Source organism: Carassius auratus, chromosome 27, assembly GCF_003368295.1.
Source record: "Carassius auratus strain Wakin chromosome 27, ASM336829v1, whole genome shotgun sequence".
Classification (NCBI taxonomy): domain Eukaryota; kingdom Metazoa; phylum Chordata; class Actinopteri; order Cypriniformes; family Cyprinidae; genus Carassius; species Carassius auratus.
Genome location: NC_039269.1, coordinates 7,311,704 through 7,338,663, shown reverse-complemented (window position 1 = coordinate 7,338,663; position 26,960 = coordinate 7,311,704). Strand labels below are relative to the sequence as shown.

The 26,960-nt window shown below is 35.1% G+C and overlaps 3 protein-coding genes across 5 annotated transcripts in view; 1 reads left to right on the top strand and 2 right to left on the bottom strand.

Annotated features, from left to right (window-relative positions):
* Positions 1-2,221, bottom strand: part of ankrd12 (ankyrin repeat domain 12) — a 46,135-nt gene extending 43,914 nt beyond the window's left edge. For both annotated transcript variants that reach the window (XM_026205548.1, XM_026205549.1), the window contains exon 1: positions 2,016-2,221. The gene's annotated coding sequence lies outside the window, so the exon portion shown is untranslated. The remainder of the gene's footprint in view (positions 1-2,015) is intronic.
* A 5,735-nt stretch (positions 2,222-7,956) lies between these two features.
* Positions 7,957-14,427, bottom strand: ndufv2 (NADH:ubiquinone oxidoreductase core subunit V2). Its single transcript, XM_026205547.1, has 8 exons — positions 14,276-14,427; positions 13,683-13,745; positions 13,409-13,471; positions 12,701-12,817; positions 11,740-11,908; positions 10,690-10,799; positions 9,222-9,298; positions 7,957-8,130 (listed from the first exon to the last, which is right to left on the bottom strand). Exons 1-8 carry the CDS (start codon positions 14,315-14,317, stop codon positions 8,037-8,039), a joined length of 735 nt encoding a protein of 244 aa, XP_026061332.1. The 5' UTR covers positions 14,318-14,427; the 3' UTR covers positions 7,957-8,036.
* Positions 14,428-15,178: 751 nt separating this feature from the next.
* LOC113045280 (acetyl-coenzyme A synthetase, cytoplasmic-like) overlaps positions 15,179-26,960 on the top strand; it is a 12,312-nt gene continuing 530 nt past the window's right edge. Inside the window, exons 1-18 of one of the 2 annotated variants that reach the window (XM_026205545.1) lie at positions 15,181-15,541; positions 15,624-15,819; positions 18,287-18,378; positions 18,512-18,615; positions 19,787-19,859; positions 20,341-20,416; positions 21,935-22,016; positions 22,167-22,304; positions 22,373-22,543; positions 22,699-22,832; positions 23,866-23,998; positions 24,508-24,564; positions 24,641-24,721; positions 24,809-24,917; positions 25,642-25,710; positions 26,094-26,270; positions 26,354-26,428; positions 26,510-26,960. The exon at positions 26,510-26,960 is cut by the window's right edge and continues 530 nt beyond it. In XM_026205545.1, coding sequence (XP_026061330.1) covers positions 15,391-15,541; positions 15,624-15,819; positions 18,287-18,378; positions 18,512-18,615; positions 19,787-19,859; positions 20,341-20,416; positions 21,935-22,016; positions 22,167-22,304; positions 22,373-22,543; positions 22,699-22,832; positions 23,866-23,998; positions 24,508-24,564; positions 24,641-24,721; positions 24,809-24,917; positions 25,642-25,710; positions 26,094-26,270; positions 26,354-26,428; positions 26,510-26,637 — 2,046 coding nt within the window. In that variant the 5' untranslated portion in view covers positions 15,181-15,390 and the 3' untranslated portion in view covers positions 26,638-26,960. Of the gene's footprint in view, positions 15,542-15,623; positions 15,820-18,286; positions 18,379-18,511; positions 18,616-19,786; positions 19,860-20,340; positions 20,417-21,934; positions 22,017-22,166; positions 22,305-22,372; positions 22,544-22,698; positions 22,833-23,865; positions 23,999-24,507; positions 24,565-24,640; positions 24,722-24,808; positions 24,918-25,641; positions 25,711-26,093; positions 26,271-26,353; positions 26,429-26,509 lie in introns of both variants that reach the window. The other variant, XM_026205546.1, reaches the window with a different exon arrangement.

Sequence of the window (26,960 nt, the reverse complement as noted above, 5' to 3'; positions counted from 1 at the left end):
AGGTTAAAAATGACACCCATAATACATTCAAAACAAACATTACTGCACATTAAATGCACTTTTTTTTCTTTTGCTGGAAGTCAGTGTATGAATATGTTAAACACATGAGATATTATTAACAGGGAATGCCCTGAAATGATATTGAGAAAGAGTTAAATGGAGAGCTGGCTGTTCTGACATTAAAAGCAAGCTACAAATTGGAAAAACTTATGTTTTTCAGCTTTTAACTGAGAAAATCAGCCTTTTTGAGGTTGCGTTTATTATTTCAAATGTATAAGCTCAATTTCATTGTCATTCTCTTTATTTTGGCTCAATCTGTATGGCTTTTCATCTGCCAACTGCAGTTTGTTATTTTGCGGAGATGCGTGCGAGTGTTGCCTTGACAGTCGCTGCAAATTCCCAGAACATCAGCACCGCCACGGATCCTTTATCTAACGTAAACACACCATATAACTATAAAAGACGCATTTTGGAGGCTAAGTAGCCTTTAAGCAACCTGGACAGAGACAGGCCTGTTATTACTCATCTTAACACAGATTCTCACACAGGGCCTTTCGTGCATTTTAAAAAGAGGTAAGTGGAAAAACATCAGGAACCACAGGCTCTCCTTGGATTGTGGCCCAGCTGTGGAAAACTGGGATATTTGAATAATAATCCCTAATATGTCATTCTGAGCGTGTGTGAGCGCAGAACAAGACGAAGGGAGCGGGCGTAAACATCTGATCTAGATTGCAAACTCACAGGCTAAAATAAATCTCAAATCTGTCCTCCCCAAAAACAAATGTCAAACCAAAACATTGAAGCTGCATCCAAAAATGCTTAAATCATTATATAACCATAACAATAATCGGTCTACACTGAAAAATGGTGTAGGAACAATTTTCTCTCAGAAATTACTAGAAAATTGCATACTTAATTACAAAGAAATGGTCAGTAATACACTGAATTAATGAAAGCAGAATGACCAAGATAGTATTTTCATGTAAATAAAAAAATATGATTGTAGTGTGTTTTACAAGTCATTTATTACAATGCATTTTAAATGGAGAAAATGTGAGAAAAATATATAAAAATGTTAATTTTAGATTTTTCGGTTAAGCAATTTTTCTTTTAAATTTTGCTTTAAATATTTCAAACAAACTGAAAAAAGCCAGGATTGCATATTGTTATTTTTATAACTTTATATTTAAAGCCTACATCTAATATTTTGCTAGTGAGTTAGATGTGGTGCCTCCCAGTAAAAGCCTGATTCGTGTCAATTAGATTGTGCTCATAGTAAACAATGTAGTAACGTGTTATGTCATCACACAAGAAAAAATCTTTATGAAAGCTACTAGGAATTGCAATTGCATTTGACATGCTTCTGTCTGTCGCTCGGTACGTGCTTTAGACAAAAGGTTTCTGCGCGAAGGACGGTCACCAAATAAAGCTTTGTGCAAACCACACAGCATGCATGGAGACAATATTTCATGCACGTCGCAGCTGCAACCACGCTTAATATAACAAACACCTCGAAATAATTATACAAATATATTTACATACATTCCATGCATTGATGCCAGACATTATCCAATCGTTTATAAAGAAAATAGGTGGTGGAAAATAATGCAAATTACAATAAGTGAAAGACTGTCAGACAGAAACGGGTTTATTATGGCATACAGTATAATGTTGCGGTCTGCGCCACCCCTCTCACGCGCAGACAATGAGCCCGCAGTGGGTTTATGAGACATGCGGGGCCCTCCGCGTTTAACGCACAGTGAACGCGCCTAACGCAAAGCGAACGCGCCTGTCACTGACGCGTGCACGGTGCGCTAGCAACGCTCGCGCACACAACCCCGCTCCAGCTTCTACTAATATCCACAAAAAGCCTCGGAAATCCCACACACACTGGGTAATTGTTGCTCCAGCTCTTAGACGGGTTGGTTTAGCTCTCTCCGTAGCAAAACTCAACGCGTTTTCCTCCTGCTACAACCGCGACACACAAAAAAAAACAACTGAAACTTTCCGCTTACCTTCGCAGCGCTCTTCAGCTTCCTCTTCGTCATTCACCTACCAGCAGAGGACGAATTCTCGACGATTTTAAGAAATAGAAACGTGTGTGTCGGAGGGTAGAAACTGAACATTAACCCTACGGCTGTGTGACGTCTCTCAGTGCAGCTTTTGAAAACATCGCCGTCAGTCCGTCGCTAAGAAAAGCCCCAGCGAAAAAAAATACGGAAAGCGGATGCGCTCATTGGCGGACGAGGGACCACGTGATGCACGGCGCTCAAAAGCGTTCTGCGCATGCTCGTGCTCGCTCTGCTGTTTATTATTTCTCCATTCTATTCATATTTGTTATCGGTGTTTTAATATTTAATACTATATTTACATATATTTATTTAATATTTCTATTTTATCTTTTTAATTTAACCACATGTATTTTTAATGTACTATTTTCATTTTTTAAATAATACTTAAATATTTTTTTATTATTTTTTTTCAATTAGTTTTATACAAAAACACAGATACATAAAATGCATGATGCATTGGGTGGGGGATGAAATCCTAGGCTATGTATATTTCAGTTAAGGCAAGAATATGTTTTATTTTCATTTTTTCAAAGAATATGTGTCCTGTGTCTTTCATTTAATCCATTTCATTTATTTATTTGTTAACTTTTTTGTTATTTCCTATAGTCTTTATTTTACTGTTTTGAAGTTTGAATCATGTCAAATAATAAAAATAATGTAAATGCATTCACTTTGAGCTTAACCTATGTTGAAAATGTGTTTTTGTATGAGGGTTTATCATTATTTTCTCTCTCTCTCTCTCTCTCTCTCTATCTGGGATTTTTTTTTTTTTTTTTTTTTTTTTTTTTTTTTTTTTTTTTTTTTTTTTTTTTTTTTTTTTTTGAAATTGCTTTTTTTTTTTTATTCAAGAAATTGGATGAAAATATACAATCACATTCAGGAGAACATTAACAAATGAAGAAGATAGAGAAGAAGAGGAGAAATAAAACACAATAAAGGGGTTTGTAGCTTATAATCAAGAGAAAGAGAGAGCAAAAAAAAAAAAAAAAAAAAAAAAAGTATATATATTTTAATAATAATAAAATAAATAAATACACAAATACATTTTAAACCAATGAAGGAAAGCTATCTAAGCTTAATCAGTCATTAGAAATACATTTTTCATATAAATCCAAAAACCTGACACATTTTTTATTGTTAGTTAAACAAAAAGATTTGAGCAGTGAGTCAACCTCAATCAGGAAATGTGAAAAAGTAGGAATTGAGCCCATAAATTTTTGCTTATGGATGAAAAATTTGCCGAACAAAATAAAAAAGTTGAATATATACTCTTTAGATTTGTTGGCAAAGTCAGAGTAATAACATATAATATCTTTCAAGCTAAAAGATTGTGCAAAGATAGGGGGTTTGTTTAAATGGGAATACAAGTCAAGCCAAAATTTCTGAACAAACTCACAAGAATAAAATAAATGTATTAGGGTTTCCTCTTCATTGCCACAAAATATGCAGGTACTAGGAATATCAACATATTTAGAAACAGATGAGTTAACGGGATATATTTTATGCAGTATTTTAAAGTGAATTTCTTTAGTCTTATTAGGAATAAAATATTTATGAGGCAACAACCATGCTCTTCTCCAATCTATATTATTAATTAAAGCAGCCCAATGGGATCTACCCCGAGGAACAATGAGGTCTCTCTTTTGAAATATCTGGCGAACATGTTTATTATTACATTTCTTGTCATAAATGCCAATGCCGCCCAGTAACAAAGCCGATTCCTTCATATCTCTTTTGGTGTATAATATATGGCCTTTAACCAGATGCATTAAACCTGAGGGAATAGCTCTAAGAACATTATTATATTCTTTGAAAGGAATAGGAAAGTCATGGACAGTCATGAAGCGTTCATACGACAAGACATTGCCAAAATTGTCAAATAAAGAAAAAATATAAATTAAACCTCTGTTAAACCAATTAGTGTAAAAAAGAGACTTGTTCCTAACAGTTATATCCATATTATTCCACAAGAGAGTTTTATGTGGTGAGAAGTTGTGAACGTAACACAGCTTCCACGCAAGAAGAGCCTGTTGATGAAAATTAGCTAATTTAACCGGGAGCTTATTATGCATATAATTACATTTTAAGATAAAGGGGAGGCCTCCAATTTTATTGAATATATAATTAGGAATAAAGAACCATAAAGAATTTGGATTTAATAAACATCTTCTTAGCCAATTTATTTTAAAAGTGTAAATGGTATTATGAAAGTTTATAGCTTCAAGTCCCCCATCACTTCTACAACTAGATATCACTGCTTTTTTAAGTTTGTGAGACCTGTTTTTCCATATAAAGTCGAAGAGAAGTTTATTAACACCTTTGATAGTACAATCATTGACATATAAAGAAAGTGAAGGATAGACGAAGCGAGAAAGACCTTCCGCTTTAGAGAGGAGAACCCTACCATAAAGCGAGAGGTCTCTCTGTAGCCAAAGATTAAAAATATTTTGAGTCTTCTTTAATCTACTAGAAAAATTAAGTTGTTGTCTGGCTATTACATTTTTTGATACATAAATACCCAAATACTTTATTGTGTCTTTAACTGGAATACCCTGAATTAATGTGTCATCACATTTATGCAGTGACATTATCTCACATTTGGACAAATTTAGCCTTAACCCAGAAGCACCCTCTCTATCTGGGATGGGGGGCTGACGCTGCGCACCGTGACGTCACCCTTTCCGTCCGACGCCGCAGCGAGCGCGAGCGCGAATGTTCTGGAACGTTGATGTCGGAGAGGCGCGAGGAGGAGAAGGTATTTGACGAGCGCGACCCAATGTGACGTCATTTATTCTGTTCTTACGAGCGCATAATGTGTGTTTAATTCTAGATCGGCTCCTTTAGAACGCCGCTGTCGCGCTTTTGGCGGTTATTATTGTTGTTGCGCAGTTGGTTATTTACATGATGTAGGAAAAAGGGAGTTCGCGCATGCGCAGAGGATGGGCTGGTATTATGTTGCAGAACGAGAACATTGGTCTGTGTGTGTGTGAGAGAGAGAGAGAGACGGAGGGGGATGGGCGCTGGCTAGACACACATATAGACACACACACACACACGTGCACACATATGCACAAACCATCTAGAGTCAGTTGCATGAAATGTTGTGTGAAAAAATGATAATAACATGAATAAATACGCGTGGTTCAGATATGAAACTGTAACTGTCTTGTGCAAAACTGGGTTATGGTTTGAACCTTAAAAACAAAATAGAATACATTGTTGTGATATTACCATTTGTACAATTGCAAAAGCATAAAAGTTAGTCGCATGTAAATAGGGTGTTTGTATGTTGTCACAGTCAACATGATTTAATCAAACTTTAATCTTTTATGTGTCATTGATTATGATGAATGATGTAATCATTTATTTTTCCAAGACACTGCAAAAAGTGGTGACCTGCGAAGATCTATCTCTACTGGATTTAACCCATAAAAGTGTTTTTTTGGTATAAATTGATGCATTTAGGTTGATAACAGTGATATTAATTAATAGTTTTGATTTGAATAAACCAGTTAACTTAGATGGTATCCATTTTTTCAATACTGTATTTTTTTCTGGTTGTAAATAGGAATCTAATGACTTTTTTGGTTAAAAGCTAAAGTAAATCAAATACTTGCACTGATAGACCTATTAAGCGGCTAATGTTTCACCATTTTTAGATTATTGTCATTGGACAGTAAATGTGCCTGATTGATCAAATAATAGTAAATGTTGTGGAAAAGGACAGAATTTTGGTGTACATTTTATCATTAAATTGTTTAGCTAGATGGATAGAAATTATTTACAATAAAGGTTACTCCACCCCAAAATGAAAATTTTAATTAATCACTTACTCCTATGTCATTCCTAACCCGTAAATGCTTCGTTCGTCTTCAGAACACAGTTTAAGATATTTTGGATGAAAACCGGGAGGCTTGTGACTGTCCCATAGACAGCCAAGTAAAATACACTCTCAAGGTCCAGAAAAATATTAAAAGCATCGTCAGAATAGTCCATCTGCCATCAGTGGTTAAACCGTAACGTTACGATGCGATGAGAATACTTTTTGCATGCAAATAAAACAAAAATAATGACTTTATTCAACAATTTGTCTCTGTGTCTCTCCACATCACCGTAGCACCATTTTGGAGAATATGAGCTGAACGCAAGCAATATACACTCTTCTGTTTCAGCTGCGCCACAAGGTTACGTTTTCTACGTGTATTTACGCTTTGATTTGAAAGAAAACAGTGCATTCATGTATGTTTGTTTATTTATATATATATATATATACACACATATAAACACATTGCTGTCTAGATTTTGTTCAGCCCACTACTATAAATGCCATGGTATATGATTATGGTAATCATGTACTATGGGTTTTGTAAGGAAAGACTGTGAATGGTGAGGTTCTGTTTGGAAAACCACACGTGGAACAGCTTCAGAAGTGCTTGCTGTTTTGATGTGGCTTATACATCCTGCATCTGCCACTGTCAGTGAGGTTATAATGTATGGATGGCAAAAACAAAGTCTTTTTAAAGCATTGTTTATGATAAATAAACACAAAGTAATGGAAGACTACACTGTATGTGCTTAAGTTATGTTTTTTTTTTTAATATTGCAAGTGTATTTGTGATGGAGACCTTTGTCATGACCGTGTAATTTAATTAGAATCTGATCACGTTTTGATGAATATGCCAAAACCCCAATATTCCAGGAATTTGGGATATTCCTTTTTAATCTATTATCTATAAATTAAAAGAAATAAACATAAATCAATAAAGCATCATAATAGTATTATTGCCTACGTTTTGCTATTTATTCCTGTGCTGCTGTCAGTGACAGGAATCTGAGTTGAGGTGAAATTACTTTATATAATTACTAAAAAATGAATAATGTAATCATCTCCAGTATTTTCAGTACTCTTGAAGTAAATGTGTTGGACTTTGTTCACTCAGAACATGCTGATTATTGTGTGTTCAGAAATGTTCCACTAGGTGTGGAGCATTAAAAAAAACAAAGGACAATTATTTGCATGTAAACATGGAAAAAGTTTAAGGAATAGTTCAGCCAAGAATGAACATTTGTTGAAAATGTACTCACCCTCAGGCCATCCAAGATGGAGATGAGTTTGTTTCTTCATCAGATTTGTAGAAATGTAGCATTGCATCACTTGCTCAGCAACGGATGATCTGCAGTGAATGGGTGCCGTCAGAATGAGTGTCTTAACAGCTTATAAAAACATCACAATAATCCACACCACTCTATTAATAAAACCAGAAGCTGCACTTTTTGTAAGAAACAAATCCATCATGAAGACATTTCAACTTCAACCACCAAAGTACGAGTCCTCTGTGTAACACTGCTTTCTCCAGTGACAAAGTCATATTTTTTTAATCGGGAGAGAAATATGCACAGATCAAGCATTGTTTACAGCCTAAACAGTTCTAAACAAATACATGGGTGGATTTTGACGTGAGAAACAGCAAGAAATTGACTTTTTCACAAGAGGAAGCATTATTATGGAATTTGGGCTGGTATTTTAACACTTCAAAGTTAAAAATGTCTTAATGATGGACTAGTTTCTTACAAACACGCACACAGCTTTTCATTTTACAAGCCATTAACTGATGGACTGGTGTGGATTATTGTGATGTTTTTATCAGCTGTTTGGACTTTCATTCTGACGGCACCCATTCACTGCAGAGCATCCACAGCTGAGACACTGCAATCCGACATTTCTCCAAATCTGATGAAGAAACAAACTCATCTACATCTTGGATGGCCTGAGGGTGAGTACATTTTCAACAAATGTTCATACTTGGGTGAACTATTCCCTTAATGTCCAAGGTTAATTTGTCCTCATTAAAAAATAATAATAATAAAATCACACTGTTCTATTGGGTATAATTAATGATAATATTTTATTTACATACACAACATCTCTGATGTTTACAAGGACTTAAGATCATGGAGTTCGGTTTACAGGTCAGCTCTCACACCAAAGCCCGGTCCAGGAGGAGGCTCAGTTAGCGAGGTTAAACCTCCGGCAGGTTCACATGAAAAACGCCCGCTCCTGATGAAAACGAGATCATTACAATCAATTAAAACATTCTTAGCAAGCCAAATGAGTTATTAACCACACACATCACATCATGTACTTATTTAATTACACCTCTGGTTGCCTCAGATCATCTTCACAAGTGAAATAAATAATAGGGGCGTCTCTGAAAACTGCAAGCTGAGCTAACCATCATCCTCTTCAATTCTTTTAATAAGCTTGAGTCTCAGAATGTCCCAAACATCCCCATGATGTCACAACCAAACTATACTTGACTCAGAACCAGATAATCAAATCAACTGGCTTGGCGCAAATTCTAAAAAAAGTTCTAAATCTATACACAAATAAGGTGAGTTGCTTTCACATACAATTCCCCCTGCTGCTCTTTACGGTCTAATATAATGGATAAATGGATTCAAATACGCATGTATATTTATATATGCATGTGCACTATTGTGTGACATTATAGGACACATCAATTCTAATATAAATGCATTTCATTGAACCCCAATAATAATTAAGCAGTGTATTAGCATACGGTTACTTAAAATTGTAATAACATTTTACAGTTATTACATACAGTTAACATATTACGGTTTTGACTATTGCATTAAAAAAATACAGTATTAGTGAGCAGAAGGGGTTTGTATTTATGTATTTACTCTGAAATAATATAATTATAATATTTAAATGAACCATTTTAAACAAACAGCCAATTAGACGTAATATGTTTAAAAAGTAGAATACAATACTAATCTAGTTTGAAATAATAAAGGCACGTTTGCTAAGTTGTTTTTCTTCAAACAAAACCCTAGTGAGAATTAAATGTAATAATGTAATTATTTTATATGCACCATCCATCACCAATATAACAAAGCATTGCATACATAGTAAGTAGCATTTTATCACATATTAAATATATAAAACAGTTCAATGCATGAACATATCATGCCCAGACTTCATTTTTGAGTGACGACAACAACAAATCAAATTTTACAAATACTTCACTGTTGAATTTACATGTGTTTGCATCTAAAATTTAAATCAGAGATGCTATATATAAACTCATATTTGCAAGTAATACTAAAAGAAGGAGATGTGTGTACCTGGGTCCAGGAGGAGGAACTCGGCCTGCCTTCAGTTCATCAATAATCTGCTCAATGTCTGACGGTTTAAGATCCTCCTACAAACCAAACCAGAAAGCAAGGAAACACTCGTTAATGCAGAATTAATTGATTATAGTATGAGTGTTGCAGGGTCATGTAGATGTGATCTCTAGGTTCCTTGAGCATCCTCCAGAAGAAAGCATCAAAGGATGAGCTCACCAAACCTAAGGGAGGATTAGCTCACGAAAGGAGACCTGCTAACCCATTTCAGATGGGTGAATCACACAGAGCTGACGGGTTTCTATTTAACTCTCGGAGAGGCCTCGGCTAATAGCATCATTACACCGGCGGGTCATACAGGGCTTCACTAACACAAACACGCTTAAACAGAGATGTACACAACCCATGGACTATTCACAACTGATACGGACTCCGATCTAATCAGCAAATTAACATGAGGTGAGTTATAGAAGCAAACTTCCTCTATATAGAAATCCACTTATACTGTTTTTTTTTTTTTGTTGCTATTTGTAAAAATTTAAACAGCAATATGCACCATCAATATTGTATTATTATTATTATTGGACTGTGTATAAAAAATAATTAGTAGCATTAAAACAATTATATTTAGTTCTTTTAAACGGCACTATCAATATTATATATTTTTTAATGCATATAATAGTAATAATAATTAGTCATGTAATTTATACAATTATATTTATACAAAGCACTTTTGTTTGTACATTATGCAATTTGGTGCTTTTTAACAATAAAAATTAATTACAATTATTAAATTATATTATTTTTGATTGTGTATAGTAATATAATAATAATTAGTATTATTATTTATACAATTAAATGTATGCTCTTTATTGTACTTTCTTAGACGTATGAAAATTAAACTACAATACAACAAAAATCAACAGGTACTATCGTTATTTTTTTGATGGTTTTTTTAATAATTAGTATTTTATTTGTATAATTATATGTAGTTATTTTGTGGTACATTTGCCTTTTTTGATCAAATTGACAATTAAACATTAAAATACAACAAAAACACTGCACACCATCAATATCATAATTATTATTTCACTGGGTAATAATAATAGTATTTACAATAATTAGCATGTTCTGTATTCCTTTTTGACTACTAAAATAAATTACAGTAAAACAAAAACAACATGCACTATCAATATTATTAAATGTATAATAATAATAATGTATAATAATAATTATTAGTAGAACTATTTGTACAATAGTATGCAAAGTTAAGATTGATTATCAGCCAATCAGAAGAGAGGGATTTATTTTTACCTCTTTAAACCCAATAGAACCACATGAACACATCCTGTATATTGCCCTTTACTCTTTTTAGGACTCGATCAAAAAGCACTGCTCATCTTGACTTCATCACAGAGAAAACTAGCTGCAGCTCATCCGCATGCATTCAGACCCTGATCATACTCACATAATAGTTATCGTTGATTTGGACCATCGGTGCGTTCACACAAGCCCCGAGACATTCGACTTCTGTGAGCGTGAATAATTTATCTGCTGTGGTCTCACCGACTTTAATACCTGACATTTTGGGGTTAAACAAATTAAACAAAGTCATTACTTATGTGTTAATTAAATTAAAGATTAAATAAAATAAATAAAAACATTAAAAAAACATACAGAATGAGGTGTATATTTTACATCAAATTGTATATTATATTAATTATATATTATTTCAGCTGCATCATATGTCAATTTATTTGTATGGAGAAAATAACTAAAATTTAAACTTTTTAAATAGTAATAACAATTTAAAAAAAAAACTAAAAGACTTCAAATAAAAGTGAAAACAGAAAATGTAAAAATAAAATCTAATTTATAATATTAAATTATAACAATAATTTATCTGTGGTTGTCTCACAGATTTTTGGGGGTTAAAAATTAAATGCATAGTGATTACTTAGGATGACATTAAATAAATTAAAATATGAAATAGTAAACAGTTCTATTATTATGCATATATAATTACATTCTTATTTTTATTACATCAAATTCTGTATTATATTATTTAAGATAGTGGCCAAGGCATCATTTCACATTATCATAATTATTTTTTTGAAGAAAACTAAAATTAAAACTAATAAAGAAGAGAAAATAGATTTAAATCTATACATTTACACACCTTTACTTATTATATAACAAATATTAATTCTAATAGTATATCAATGATACTAAAACAATATGGAACACTAAAGATGGTATTTAAGGAATAATTTGCAATTAAAAAAAATGATGTAAATGATGACACTGTCTGATTCAGTTTCTATGTTTTAAATAAAAAGATTATTACAATCCATTAGTGTATTATTCCAGCATCTTCAAATATTCCAGTGTCCGGCCGCCATGTTTGAGCAGCATGACTGTAGCTTGTTTATACAACGAGTGTGTTTACTGGTGGCGTGCGAGTGGAGATGTGTGTGTGTGGAGTCCCTGTGGAGAGCTGGAAACGGTTCTCGCTCACCCAGTTTGTTCTGGATGGCCTCCAGGATGCTGTCGGAGTCGCAGAGCATGCAGGGCGTCGTGGTGCAGATCTGGAGGTGGTACTTTCCCACCGGCTGACGGAGGAACATGGTGTAGAAAGTGGCTACTTCATAAACTCTCATTGGAGCGATGCCCAGGATCTCTGCCACCTGCAGGAGAAGTCAGAAGCCACAGCTTTAAATCACAAATATGAAAACCAGAATATATTAAGAAAATCACCATCACAATTATAAACTTATTTTTGAATAAAAATTAAGAGCAATATTTGTGAATGAAACATTTCCAATGCTGAAAATCTATGGAAGGTTTGATAGTTTTTTACAGTATGGAAATAGAAATGCATGCCTTATCAATGTGGTGTGTTTCATGAAGCATGGGTGACTTAAACATACTGCTGTGCACTAAATCAGATGTGAACTACACATGAAATTGATGCATTTAACAAAGATGTTTTGCCACAACAATACTAAGTCAATACTTTAAATGTCATAAAAAAATAATTTAAAAAAACATCAAAAATTCAAACTAAAATTGTCAGGTTAGTTTTTATTAAAATGTACACATTTTAACTGATTGATTATTAACAGGTTTCCACACAATTTTGACTATTGAATTTCCATGATTGGGTACATTTAAAAAATAATAAATAAATAAATAATTAAAAAGAGACCGACTGCGACTTTCCATCTGAAAGCTTCTGTCACCAAGACAAATTACTTTGTATGTGCATGTTAACACACTTGGGATTCAAATTCTTTCTGATTCTTATAGTATATCAGTAACCCTAAAACAACACTGTTCATAGCTAATGGGATAACTCCAATAAATAAATATATGTATACACTATTGCATCATTTAAAAGGTTTTTAAGTGATTGCGGTTAACTCATTATTATTTATCAATCAAAAAAAGCTTTGGTGCATGTCTTTAGAAGCTCTCACCCTGTTCATTGCTGAAATGGGAAGCCATCCGTGCTGCCTCTGAGCCACATCCAGCACAGGAATAGTGGCGGCCGCCTTGTGTCCCTCTGGGTAATTATTCATGATGGCCTCAACTCTCTGTAGCCAAAGACATTCTACAATAACCACACGACTATAATATTTAGTCAACATATCTGAACACAGGAAGACATATTTGTGACCCTGGTTGAAATTGAGTAAAACTGAATGAATAAGCATTCCATTGATGTATGGTTTTATTAGGATCTGACAATATTTTTCTGATATACAACTATTTGAAAATCTGGAATCTGAGGGTGCAAAAAAATCGAAATATTGAGAAAATCACCTTTAAAGTTGTTCAGATGAAGCTCTTAGCAATGCATATCACTAACCATAAATAAAATTTGTATATATTTACAGTAGGAAATTAACTAAATCTTCATGGAACATGATCTTTACTTAATATCCTAATGTTTTTTGTCATAAAAAAGAAATTGATAATTGTGACCCATACAGTGTATTTTTGGCTGTTGGCTGTACAAATATACCCCAGAGACATGACTGCATTTGTGCTCCAGGGTCACATCTGATCTTACCTGTGGAGTACAGATATAAAAACTACAGTTATAAAATATAACGGCAACAAAAATGCCTTAAATATGATCACTTATTATGATATGATAATGTAAATGATGAGATTTCTCTCACCTTCATGTTCTCTGTGGTGAATTCAAAAGGAGTGTCTGGGTTGTTGTCCGGTGTGTCTCTGTGCTGGAATAATGAAAACAGATGTAATGGAATCAAATGTTGGAATTACGCTCAAGTCAACTCTACATAAGACAATAGTTTAATTATTTAGCTCAATTTGATTTGAGTTTTGTTCTGAATCTACAGAATATATAATTACTGGACATATGATATTACTGAATAATAGTGCACATCATTAACAAAGACTGTAATAAACATGAAAGTCAAGTCTCACCACAAAGATTCCTCCTGCTCCGGCTCGAGCCGATGTCTGGTGCACGCTCCGGACCTGCCTCGCCTGTACAAGAAACACAACAAGTGTAAAGCAGAATAGAAAGCAAACAACTATTTTTTTTTTTCTTTTTTTTACAAACTGCTTAACCAATACATCCCTTTTTGTATATTGTTTGTATACAGACCAAATATGCGATATAAAAATATTGTGCATTAAATATGCAGTGCCTCTGTTTAGTTTAAAGAGTGTGTATGTATTAGTCCCTGCAACAGAGAGACAAAAGTAACATATTATTAACTTTTTTTTACTGTTTCACGTTTATTTACTGATTACTCAATCTGTCTGGATTGAATAGAAACACATTCGATTCAATAACATTTTTAGTAATACTCCCCGCTTTTAAAGAGTGAAAAAAAAATATTTTTCCTATTTTAATCACATATTAACACAATCAGGCCTCGTTATTAGCTGTTAGCAAATTAGCTTCTTGTCCTTGCACAGATGTCAACGCCACTTTAAATGATGATTCATATTCCAGTTTCTTCAACAACCTCATGAATAAAACTATTACAGCATCTATGAAATAAACCCACCGCATAAGAAACGGCAGAGCGCAGAGTTGAAGATAAAAACATCTTTTCAACGCGCTCGGTCACAGTAAACACAAGCAATGGCGGACATCAAGTATCGCGAGCTCGATTGAGCGCGTCTGGTCACGCTCAAAGCGCTCAGTCTTAATAATGGAACACCGAGCGGCTGACGAAAATATAGATTGCACATTGTGTTCTTGAAATGACATGATAAAAATAACACAGACTATCAGCATGCACACTTGTGAAACTTAAGATAGCTTAAATTCTAAAACGCGTTGTAATGCAAGACTGTTACTAAAATGTGAGCCAGTGTATCTATCTTGGTGTCATTGTTATTTATTTGATATAATTTCTTGAATTTTAATTGTAAAAATTATTTTTAAATAAAACATTTGTATTCTAAAAATGAACAAAAGTGGGTTAGTGGGTCGTCATCTGTTTACTTGTTTATTGATTAATATAAATCAATCAATAAGTATGTTCTTTAATAATAATGATAGGTAAAAATTGATAGCCTGAATGCACTGTAAGTCGCTTTGGATAAAAGCGTCTGCTAAATGCATAATTCTTTATAAAGTTTATATTTTCAGTTGTGTATATTACAATGCATAAAATATACTGGGGAAAAAATAGGAAAATTTAAAAGGTTTTACAGTTAATGTTTGTTAGTTTGTTGTCATTATTTTTACATCAGAATTGAAATATTCATAAGTAAATAACGTTTTTACTTTAAAAATGCAAAATGTTTTCTTTAAGGGTTAGTGTGTGTGTTAGCTTGTTGTCATCATTATTGTTATTATTATCATTATTTTTTTGTTTGTTTTAATGTTTTTGATTATAATTGTAACAGTTCTTAACAAATTGATAACTTTACGTGTGTGTGTCTCAGTAAACATGCAGACCATCCGTCAGACTCGTGCTGCACCTCCCTCTGCAGTGAGCAGACGCTCAGCCAATGGAAAAGTAGGAGTGCTGAATAGAGCGCTCTGATTGGTGGCGTCCATGCTGAGCAGACTGGGCATGATTAAAGGGTGGACACCTCGTGCACAGCCACAATAATCTGCTTCATTTCCAGACTGACATCTATCACTGACACAGATCTTTAGGATTGAGAAATGTCTCCAGTTTCAGTCTCCACCAACAGAGATGTCCCAGGACAAGAGGAGAAGACCTACCATCCATCCCATGGCCTGTTCACTGATGCACACGTGCCAGACTTTGATGCATATCTTGCCTTATACAAAAAGTCTACAGAAGAGCCTGAAGGTATCATAAAATGGTGCATGCATATAAATGAGAGGGACACTCCAATGTTAGATAATGCAGTAAAGGTGCCCATGCATTGCAGACTTCTGGGCTGATGTTGCTCAAGAGTTTTACTGGAAGAAGCCTCCGTCAGGCCCGATGCTGCAGTATAACTTTGATGTCAACAAGGGAAAGATTTACATCAAGTTCATGGAGGGAGCAAAAACCAACATCTGCTACAACGTCCTTGACCGAAATGTCCATGAGAGGAACCTGGGAGAGAAAGTGGCTTACTACTGGTAATCTAACATGCTCTCAGTGTTTTAAAATGATGCACAAAGACCTCTTTGCATACAATACATGCTTGATCTGATTTAATTGTCTATACATTTAAGATCTGCTGCTGTGTGTCAAAGTCGAAGCAAAAGAGAAGCACGTATTGGCATGTGTTTTTCCACATGCTCACTAAAGAAAGAATGTTTAATGCTTAAAATAAAGCATGTTGTCAGAAATATATATATATATATATATATATAAAATGGGGGGAGGGGGACCTTTTTATTCCAACTAGTGTTTACTTTAAGTTTGAGTAATTGTGTTATGTGCTTTTATGCATTTTCTAAATGTGTGTTCTTGTTTAGTATTATTATTATATATAGTAATGTTAATATCATTCTAACATTACAGTAATTATAGGTTGCTACATGGTCATAAATACATGCAATTATAATTATAAAATAATCATTATTTATAATTATGTATCATTTAATATAATTAAATAATTTCGAGTCTTAAATTGTTTCGAGTTAATGCATTTTGGCTAGGTTCAGTCCATACTTTTAATGTTGAAATATGATTTAAGTTTTTACTTGTAGGGCTCAGCAGGAGCTCCTGTTCATCTAGAGTAGACAAACAAGGCAGGCCACAATGATTATCATGAGTCTTATTGAACCATGTCACCTGCATTTATCATCAACTATTACATAACACCTTTATTACATACTATAAAAGAGTGAGAAGATGGTTCCTGTAAGATTTGACACATGAGAAGTCATCCGAATGTTAATTCCTAATGCCTTCTCAGGAACATCCCTATGACTCATTCCAGTATTCAATCAAAGTGATACAATATTGGCAACAATAATGAATAATCATTGTTGTCATGTTAGTTATGCGCTGAAGTATTAATAGTCTTGTGGAACAAGGGGTGTCATGTAACTGCTGTTATACACAGTCATATATCAATCACTACCATTTAACTATATTCTACTGAATCTCACGTCATATTTCCCCCCAAATTTGTAAAGAAATAAGAAATTGTATAGTGCATATATAAAAATAACATATTTCTATGAGCATTAACATTATTATGATTGTTTTAATGGCAGTTAAGATCTTTTCACCTTAAATTTGTATTAGTGCTGTCAAACAATTAATCACGATTAATCTTTTAGTTTACTCAATGCATGTGTGTGTGTACTGTATATTAATTAAATTTATGAATATATATATATATATATATATATATAGTCAGCGTCTGTTCTCATTCATACCAAAGGGGTCACTTTGCTTAAAAACTGTTCGTCCTGTCAGCAGTCCATCATGGTCTTTCCTTTCTTGGACGGCCAGGTGCAGATGCACAGCAAACAGCACAGCAAAGTGTTGCATGAGTTTGCACATCAGCTACTAACGTAAAAGCAGCAACCTTTGCACAAAAAAGCACACTGTCTTCAGAAAATGTGAAATTGTAAGTTTAAAGTGTGGTTTAACAAGGCATGTTGCCATATTACAATCTGTTTAACTGACTTGTGCAATAAACTGTAAGTGAAGTTCACTGGCCAAATGCACAGCTGATGGATGTCCAAATCTAATGCAGGCAGCAGAGCCAAAGTACAGCCCAATTTCTGTAAAAATGAGACGCATACAGTGGGGTCCAAACGTCTGAGACCATACTGACAATCAAAGTCACTGTGGGAATAAACAGAGTTTTAGGATTTAAGCCAACAAAGATGGATTGTTCATTCAGAATGATTGTTCATTCTGCATTATTTCTACATGATGTGCGTCACTGCTCATGTCACTCATTCAAACAGTATATATATAATATATAATATTTTTTTTATTTGCTTCAATTAAAAGATGCTTTTTGGTGCAAGATAATGCTATTGTTAAAGAAAAAGGGTGATAAATTGTCATACATGTTCATTCTTTTTTTCAAACAGTACTATTTTAATATTCCTTTTAATTATTATTTAATTATTAAACTTTCTTGAATTATTATTGAAATATTTAAAATTTTTACATTTTAGGAACTTTGTATATATATATATATATATATATATACTGTAATATTACTATTAATATCATAAATAAACTATATGAAAAAGAATGAAGTTTTTATTCCATTTATTTGCTAATGCAACATTTTCATTTAAGGTTTCTAAGTTTCGCCTAATCTTTGTTTTCTTTCTTCTTTTTTTCAATTAATAAAAAAAATTAAGCATTTTAGTTTAGTTAACAATAACAACATTGCATTCAACTTTTCACTCAATTACTCAATTAATACAATTTATCATGATATATTACATGCAAAATTTTAGCTTTTTATGAATTTCAAAATCATCTGAAACACCGGTTTTAAAATGAAAATGTATGTGCCCAATTTGTTCAGTAGTATGTTTAAGAGGCCAGCACACTGTATTGCATAATGAAGGCCACAAATCCATTATTTCCTAATGGTTTAATATTGATTAATGTTTCCTTCAGGGAGGGAAACTCACCTGATCATCACCAGAACATCACCTACATCCAGCTGTTGAGAAACGTGTGCCGATGTGCCAATGCACTGAAGCTGTTGGGTAAGACCATCCTCCTCCTCCTCTGGGTTTGAGTTTGCTCAGCTTAGTGTTAGTGCATTCAGCCTGAACCTCAGACATGAGTATTTCTCCTAATGCTTTCAGATTCACATTGATGTTTATTTCTGTGATCCAGGTGTGAAGAAAGGAGACAGAGTCGGCATCTACTTACCCATGATTCCAGAGCTGGTGTACACGATGCTGGCCTGTGCGAGAATCGGCGCTGTTCACTTGATAGTGGTGAGCAGCTTTACACATCTGTAGTAGTTTTACATTAAATAAATATTCTGGGTTTAAAAGGAATCGTTTGCCTGAAAATGCAAATTTGCTGAAAATGTATGCACTCTCAGACCATCCAAGATGTAGTTGAGTTTGTTTCTTCATCAGATTTGGAGAAATGTAGCATTCCATCACTTGTTCATCAATGGATGCTCTGCAGTGAATGGGTGCCGTCAGAATGAGAGTCCAAACAGCTGATAAAAACATCACAATAATCCACACCACTCCAGTCCATCAGTTAACATCTGGAGAAGCAGAAAGCTGAATGTTTGTGGACAACAAATTCATCATTAAGATGTTTTTAACATCAAACATTGCTTCTGACTAAAATGCAAGTCCATAATTCATAATATTGTTTTCTCCAGTAAAAAAGTCAACTCGTCTGATTCAGGAGAGAAATATGCACATATCAAGCACCATTTACAAGCCAAAATAGTCCAAAACAAATATGTCGGTGGATTTTGATGTGAAAGACATCAATTGGCCAGAAACAAGGGTTTGACATTAAAAGTGTCTAAAAGATGAATTTGTTTCTTAGAAATATGCAGCTTTCGTCTTCTCCAGATGTTAACTGATGGACTGGAGTGGTGTGGATTACTGTGATGTTTTTGTCAGCTCTCATTCTGACGGCACCCATTCACTGCAGAGGATCCGTTGGTGAGCAAGTGATGGTATGCTACATTTCTCCAAATCTGATGAAGAAACAAACTCATCCACATTTTGGATGACGTAAGGAGGGGTACATTTTTAGCAAATTACAATTTTTAGACGATCTACACCTTTAAGCTCTTTCATCTGTTGAGGATGGTCTGAAGGCGAGTTTAAACTCGGGTCAGTATTTAGCACGGTATCATTAATATGCATGAAATGAGTACAGCCTCATTTACCCTGCCAAGTCTATTTCTGCCCTCTTTAGCCATGTAAAGGTTATAGATGGTGTTAAAAATAACACACGAGTGCTTTCCAGGGCAGTTTATATCTGATATCAAAGTCTGTTTTTAATTTTGGAAGATGACCCCATTACAGCTAAACTCTAATTGTATTCATTCATATTGGAACCTCAGATATCTATATCATTTATCATGAGCATATGCAGAAGCATTAAACTCTCTCTCCTGTCTTCCTCATTCAGTTTGCAGGTTTCTCGTCTGAGTCTCTGTGCGAGAGGATCATGGATGCTCAGTGCAACATCCTGGTAACAGCAGGTGACATTAAGTGTTTTTTATCAAGGTGGAGTTTTTTTTATACTGACTGTATGTATACTGGGTTTGTTTAGTAGATGGGCTCACAATGAGCTGTTACAGATCAGCTTGAAATGCAGTCAGTGATAAGATAATGTGACGAGAATCCTGTGTAGTCACCCTTTGGGCTTCAGTGAAGTCTGAATCATGTATTTATATAGTTTTATATAAAAATTAAATATAAGATTTCTAACATAAAACATAAATATTATTTAAATTATATTTACATTTTTATATAAAAATTAATATATTCATATATACATTTAATGTACATACACACACATATATATACATTATATATATATAGTTTTTTCTTTATTCAGAATAGCATTATTATACTAATATTACTATATACTACTACTACTAAATATACTACTATTAATATAAAAAATCCTTAATTAAAATCCTAAAGAAAACTGAATTGAGTTGAATATGTGCTCTACAGATGGGGTTTACAGAGGTGACAAGCTGATCAATCTGAAGAAGATTGCGTCTGATGCTCTGGAGCGTTGTAAGGAGAGGTACGTCCCTCTATCCTCTATCAGAGAGACCTCTGTTTACATCAAGCTCACACACACACACACACACACACACACACACACACCGGAGCACGCTCCCAATCACAGACTCTCAGGGGTTGCCGAGCAACAGCAGAGTTTGGAACCCTTAGCAGCATCATCTCACCATGGCAACATGTGAAGTGAGACACACACATCATAGAGCAAACACGCGTGTGGATTGGTAACATGTGACTGAATGATGATGTCGTTGATTTGGCACATTAATCATTTATGAATATCGATGGTATCACTTAATAAATGACATAATGCCATGATGGAAACATGACTTTTATTATTCATACTTATAAGAGCTTTGCTTTTAAATGTCATGTTTTTCGTGTTTTTTTTGAAGCTTTGATTGTGTTTACAGTGTGCAATATAACATGTGCTCATGTTTCGCGTGTAAAAAAAACACAGTATTTTTCACACAATTCACCTATCTGTATACCGCTGTTTTCACTGTCATAAAAACAAGCTGATGACTTCCTTGTTCTATAAAGCCCCTACTTCAGAAATACGTAACGAGTTCTGATTGTCCCAGCGGTTCCTGTGTTGTGATTCGACACCAGTTTAGCGCTCGCTGCCCTCCTGGAAATGCGAATGGGCTAGTTTTGAGAAGCAAGTGTGCAGGATTTGTTTTGAAAACCTGGCAATCCTGATCTGAACGCACGTGCTGGAGATGTACTTCTAGTCACAGAATGCCGTTAACGAGATGCGCATGAAAATTGCATTCGATTTTTTGCACAGCCCTACCATCAAGTTAACAAAGCTAAACAGCATTGCTCTTTGTGTAGTAAGTTACAGAAACTGTTAAATGCACCAACTTAAATAATAAAATACACTTACTGGTTGTGGTCCATAAACAACGCTTTCTCCAGACAAAGAGGGAACTGCTCCATCTTTCAAGAATAATCTTTGTGCGAATCCGGCATTAAACTGACTGAGATTGAGGAAGCTGTCCTCAGCAAAATGTGCTGCACATAGTGTTACATGTGGATTATAATTTTCGGGAACCGAGTTAAACATAAATTGTATCCATTAATCTTCAAGTACAGCGTCCCTGGGAAGCCCAAACAAAGACGATTGAACTCAGAGATGAAAATAACAGCGTTTCAACGACATGACGACAAACACAAATGCAACTCTTCCTCTTCTCCGTCGGAGCGCAACAAGACCACGCCCCCTTTTCTTGTGTATTCATGTGGGCGGAGGTTAGTCAAAAAACTGTTTTAGTGACGTCATTACTGCAGGAACTAGAGGGTTGTAGTCCAAACTGGTCGTTCAATGTAGGAGAAGTCTGTTAAATGAAATATCTCGCTTGGCATTGAACTTTGACCTTTAGAATTTTACAGATATTATTTATACTCTAACAACAACATTACACACTAACTAAAGTTTAAAACATGGGATCAAGAAGAATGGGACCTTTAAAATATTTGATGTATTTGATGTATGTATTGTGTTCTCTGTCTCACTCAGCACGGCCTCGCGTGTTCAGAAGTGTGTGGTGGTCAAACATCATGCCTTCAGAACAAACACCGATGCGTCTGACAAACTACAGGTTGGTCAGTTGTATGGACTGCTTACAATATATGATGGTTTCTAGCAAGAAAAGTTCAAATAGAGCACATTTAAAATTCTCTTATATCCAGCACTGAAATTATTGACCATACTATTGTTTCTTTTGTGTGTGTGTGTGTGTGTGTTCCAGACCCCGTGGGATGAATCATGTGACATTTGGTGGGATGATCTGATGGAGGGTGTGTCAGACGAGTGTGAACCGGAGTGGATGGACTCCGAAGATCCTCTCTTCATACTTTACACAAGCGGCTCGACCGGAAAACCCAAGGCACCTAGCATTTATATAATAAATGCACTAAGCAGTGTGCTAGTATTCATTCCTTCATTTCTGTACAGGGGGTCCTTCACACCGTCTCTGGATATATGCTCTACACATCGCTGACCTTCAAATATGTTTTCGATTATCACCATGATGATGTTTACTGGTGCACTGCAGACATTGGCTGGATCACAGGCCACTCCTACATCACGTACGGCCCGCTAGCCAACGGTGCCACCAGCGTACTGGTAACAAATCTAATGCAGAACATTCACTTGCACAACTGGGAAACTGTGAACTTGCTTCTGCAACATTCAGCATAGTGTTTACTGTCAATAACTAATACATGAAGTTAGTTTGATCTTAGATTCATCCGTCTGAATGAGAGTGATGTGGTGTGTAGTTTGAAGGGGTGCCGGTGTATCCTCATGTGGGCAGACTGTGGGAGATCATTGAGAAGTACGGAGTCTCCAAGTTCTACACTGCACCCACTGTTATAAGACTGCTGATGAAATACGGGAGAGAACCACTGCAGCGGTGAGCACACACACACACACACACACACACACACACACACACACACACACACACACACACACTCATGGGGACCAAAAATGTCCATGCAAGGTCAAGGATTTTGGATATTTCCATCTTTGTTGGTACATTTTGTCCCCATAACATAGTGTCCACATACACTGTGTATTTGCTTTACCGGGACTCTTCATAGGTGTAATAGTTATTATACTGAGTATATTTTCAGATGTTCTTTCCCCTGAAGTAAAACACTACCCCTAAACATAACCCTCACAGAAAACTTGTGTTTAGTGTTATGTTTTTAAACCTTTTGGTTGACAATTACACAGAAAGTCTAATAATCTAAATATTAGTACTATAAACTAACCCACATACGATCAGAAAATTAAATGTGTTTTAGAAAAAAATAAAATGAAAATTAACAATAATGGTAAAAATGCAAAATTATAATATTTCTATTATAATTATTTAGTTTATTTTACACATTTATTGCTATAAATAGTACACACAGACACACAGTTATTTGTATTATTATTATTATTAATACATTTAAATTATGATTCATTTTTACAATGATTGTTTTTGCAAATATTGTACAAATATTGTTTTTTTCCTAACCTAACAGAAAAACATTAAATAAACAATTATTATGATTAATTAATAACAATTAGTATTATTGAATTATATAGAAAAAAAAGATATTGGTAATGTGTTATAATAATAACACCAATAAAATTATAATGATAAAAACATAATATAGTAGTAATTAATAATCATATCCATAAATATTACTATTATAGTGTTATACGAATGGTTGTCCTCCAGGGGGCGCTGGAGGCCTCAGAAAACCAAAGCCATCACTGAGCACTGTTCAAATTGACTTGTTCAATGAAAGATACTGTATCAGGTCAGCTAGTCCTGCTGTGAACTGCTAGAGATGCTGTTAAATAGTTAGTTTGTGTCATCATACATGGATGATTTTTCTACGAATATTGCAAACTAGTTATGTGAGTAATGTTGCGTCTGTCTGTGACAGGTATGATCTGTCATGTCTGCGTGTGTTGGGTTCGGTTGGTGAACCCATAAACCCGGAGGCTTGGCTTTGGTATTATGATGTTGTGGGTCAGCAGCGCTGTCCGGTTATTGACACCTTCTGGCAAACAGAGACGGTAAAACATTTACTATTATCAAAACCAAACAAGAAACAATTTTTTTGGAACAAACTTGTCTCAAACCCCCTTTTAACCGTGTTAATATAAAGCTATAAGCCCCAAGAGTTGTGCCAAACAACGCCCCTTAGCTGTAATAAATTCAGTGTAAACCACAGCTTCACAGGGATTATTGCTTTTATACAACAGTTATTCCATATGTGTAGTAAAGTAAAAAAAAATAAAACAGGGCAAATAAAGTGCAATGTTAATAAAAACAGTGTAGTTCCTCAGAAACGTTGTGGTTGCAACAAAGAGACAAACATAAACAGACAGACGTAAACAAAGGTGTATGTTTGTAGAGTAATTTACAACAGCTTAGAACGCAGCTCAACCAATCAGAATCAAGAGACGGAACTATTCGATTTACAATCAGAATTTTAGCACAAAATGCATTATTGCTTGTATAATGTCACATGATACTCATTGATGCTCATCTAATAATATGTGTGTTGTGTTGGCACTGCAAGGGTGGCCATGTTTTAACTCCACTTCCAGCTGCTACACCACTGAAGCCCGGCTCTGCTGTGAGTCTCCTGAAAATCTACATCTTACGTCTTATGAAACTGATGACTCTGATACTGAAGTGTCTTCTCTGTGCAGACATTCCCATTTTTTGGGGTCCAGCCTGCCGTTCTCAACGAACATGGAGAAGAACTAGAGGGCGAGGCGGAGGGATACCTGGTGAGATTTTCATCCTGGTTATCCCAGCTGTTATTTCCAAACCGCACGAGTTGTTTCTCCGACCATTAACGGATGTTTTGGTCTCAGGTTTTCCGGAAGCCCTGGCCAGGAATCATGAGGGGTCTGTACGGGAATCAGGAGGGCTTTGAGAGCACCTACTTCAGAAAATTCCCAGGATTCTATGTGACAGGAGATGGTAATATAACAAAACAAACATATCAGAACCAGTGCTGCTCAATGCTACTTTTGAAAATGGAATGTTACATTTTTGCGAAAGTGATTGATTATGATCCATTGTTACAAATGTATCAAATTTTGTTACATTCTCTTTTGTCTGCAAATCCATATGGCAATGTTTTTTTCTTTCTTGCCAAAACATGTTAAATATATGCTAAATGTGTTGTAAACAGTGATGCTCAATTAAGTATATTTAATAAAATACATTTAGTTTCAAATTTCATTGGCCAAAATATCAGACAAGTTACTATTTTGAAAAAGCAATTTAGGTGTTATGATGTAAATTCAAAGGTAAGGTTACTTTACATGTTTCTTCAAGAAAGCAATCGAATTAAAATATCTTCTAATGACAGTGAAACAATATGATGAATACTGCAATTAACAGATTTTATATGGACTTTTGTATATCATCTCAGTTAAATGAAAAGCATTATGCATTGCTTTTTACATACAAAAAATTAAAAATACTAATAAAAATGTAATGCGCTACTTTACAGTTTACATCCAAATAGCAATCTGACGGATAACATGCATGTATTTGTCATGTGTGCTTAGTTTTCAATACATCACCAGTCACCATGTGGCTGTTTCAGCAGCGTCACCAAACTTCAGCAGTCACTATTTACAGCATGAGCTGCTGATGTATGGATGATTACTGTAACCGAGTGTCCTTCTGTCCTCAGGCTGCAGACGAGACAAGGACGGATATTACTGGATCACCGGCCGCATCGATGACATGCTGAACGTCTCTGGTGAGACTGAGATTCTGCTTCAGTGCATTCACCTGGTGCTTAAAGACGGCTAATTCATTTTCCTCATTCCAGAGGCTTTGAAAGCAACTAGACATTTGTTTTATTACTTTGAAAAATCTTCTGGCTTCTAATAAGGTCAGTGGCTTCCATTTCCTTCCCAGTCGTCTAGTGAGCAGGAACGAAATTCCATGGAAAGAGTGGATTGTTTTCCGGCTGCAACAAATGAGCGTGCACAGCTATCCACTGTAATTAGCACAGTAAAAGGCTGTATTTACAACAATGTATTCCACTTATTTAACTATAGGGGGTTTCAAAGTCGCAAAAATACCTACAGAACTTCATACAGTTGCTTTAACGTCTGTATGTGGCGTCTCTTGTCTCAGGTCATTTGTTGAGCACAGCAGAGGTGGAGGCGGCTCTGACCGAACACCCGTCGGTGGCTGAAGCTGCGGTGGTCAGTCGGCCTCACGCAGTGAAGGGAGATTGTCTGTACTGCTTCGTCACTCTGAAAGACCACAAAGAGTTCAACCGCACGCTGATGGAGGAACTAAAGAGAAAAGGTCAGAGGACACGATCATATTAAACACTGACTAAATGCAATCTGCATCTATTCTGCACTTATTAATATGGGTTTCTCATTCAGTGAGGGAGAAGATCGGACCAATCGCCACCCCAGATTTCATCCAGAACGCTCCAGGGCTTCCCAAAACGCGCTCAGGTACCGGGATCTTGCACTTTCAGTTTCTCGACCACATCTCTGCTTTCACTCCGTAACTCAAGCTTTTCACGCGTCCCGCAGGTAAGATCATGCGAAGAGTTCTGCGACAAATCGCCCGCAATGAAAAAGACCTGGGTGACCTTTCAGCCCTGGCTGACCCCAAGATTGTGGAGGTGCTGTTCAACCAAAGATGTGAGGCGTCAGCGTAATCTTTTGATGCCTCTGTGTGTCACCCTGTGTGTGGTAGAGACTTTGGGTTTGGGTTAGAACAGCTCTGGTTCTTCTAGATCACATGTAATGAGTGTAACTCTCTCGTGAATCAGGTTAAACAAGCAAGTGTTGCACGAAACCTCACCTCTGGGACACTACACTCCTCGCTTCATTGATTTGTTTTTCTATTCTGTCAGGGGATATGTTATGTACATTTTATATTTTATATTTTTTGTTTGTTTTTGATGTTTTCAGTGCCACAAAAATGTATTTACATTTCCATACATATGCTGTTTCTCTCACTAAATTATTAAATCAAATT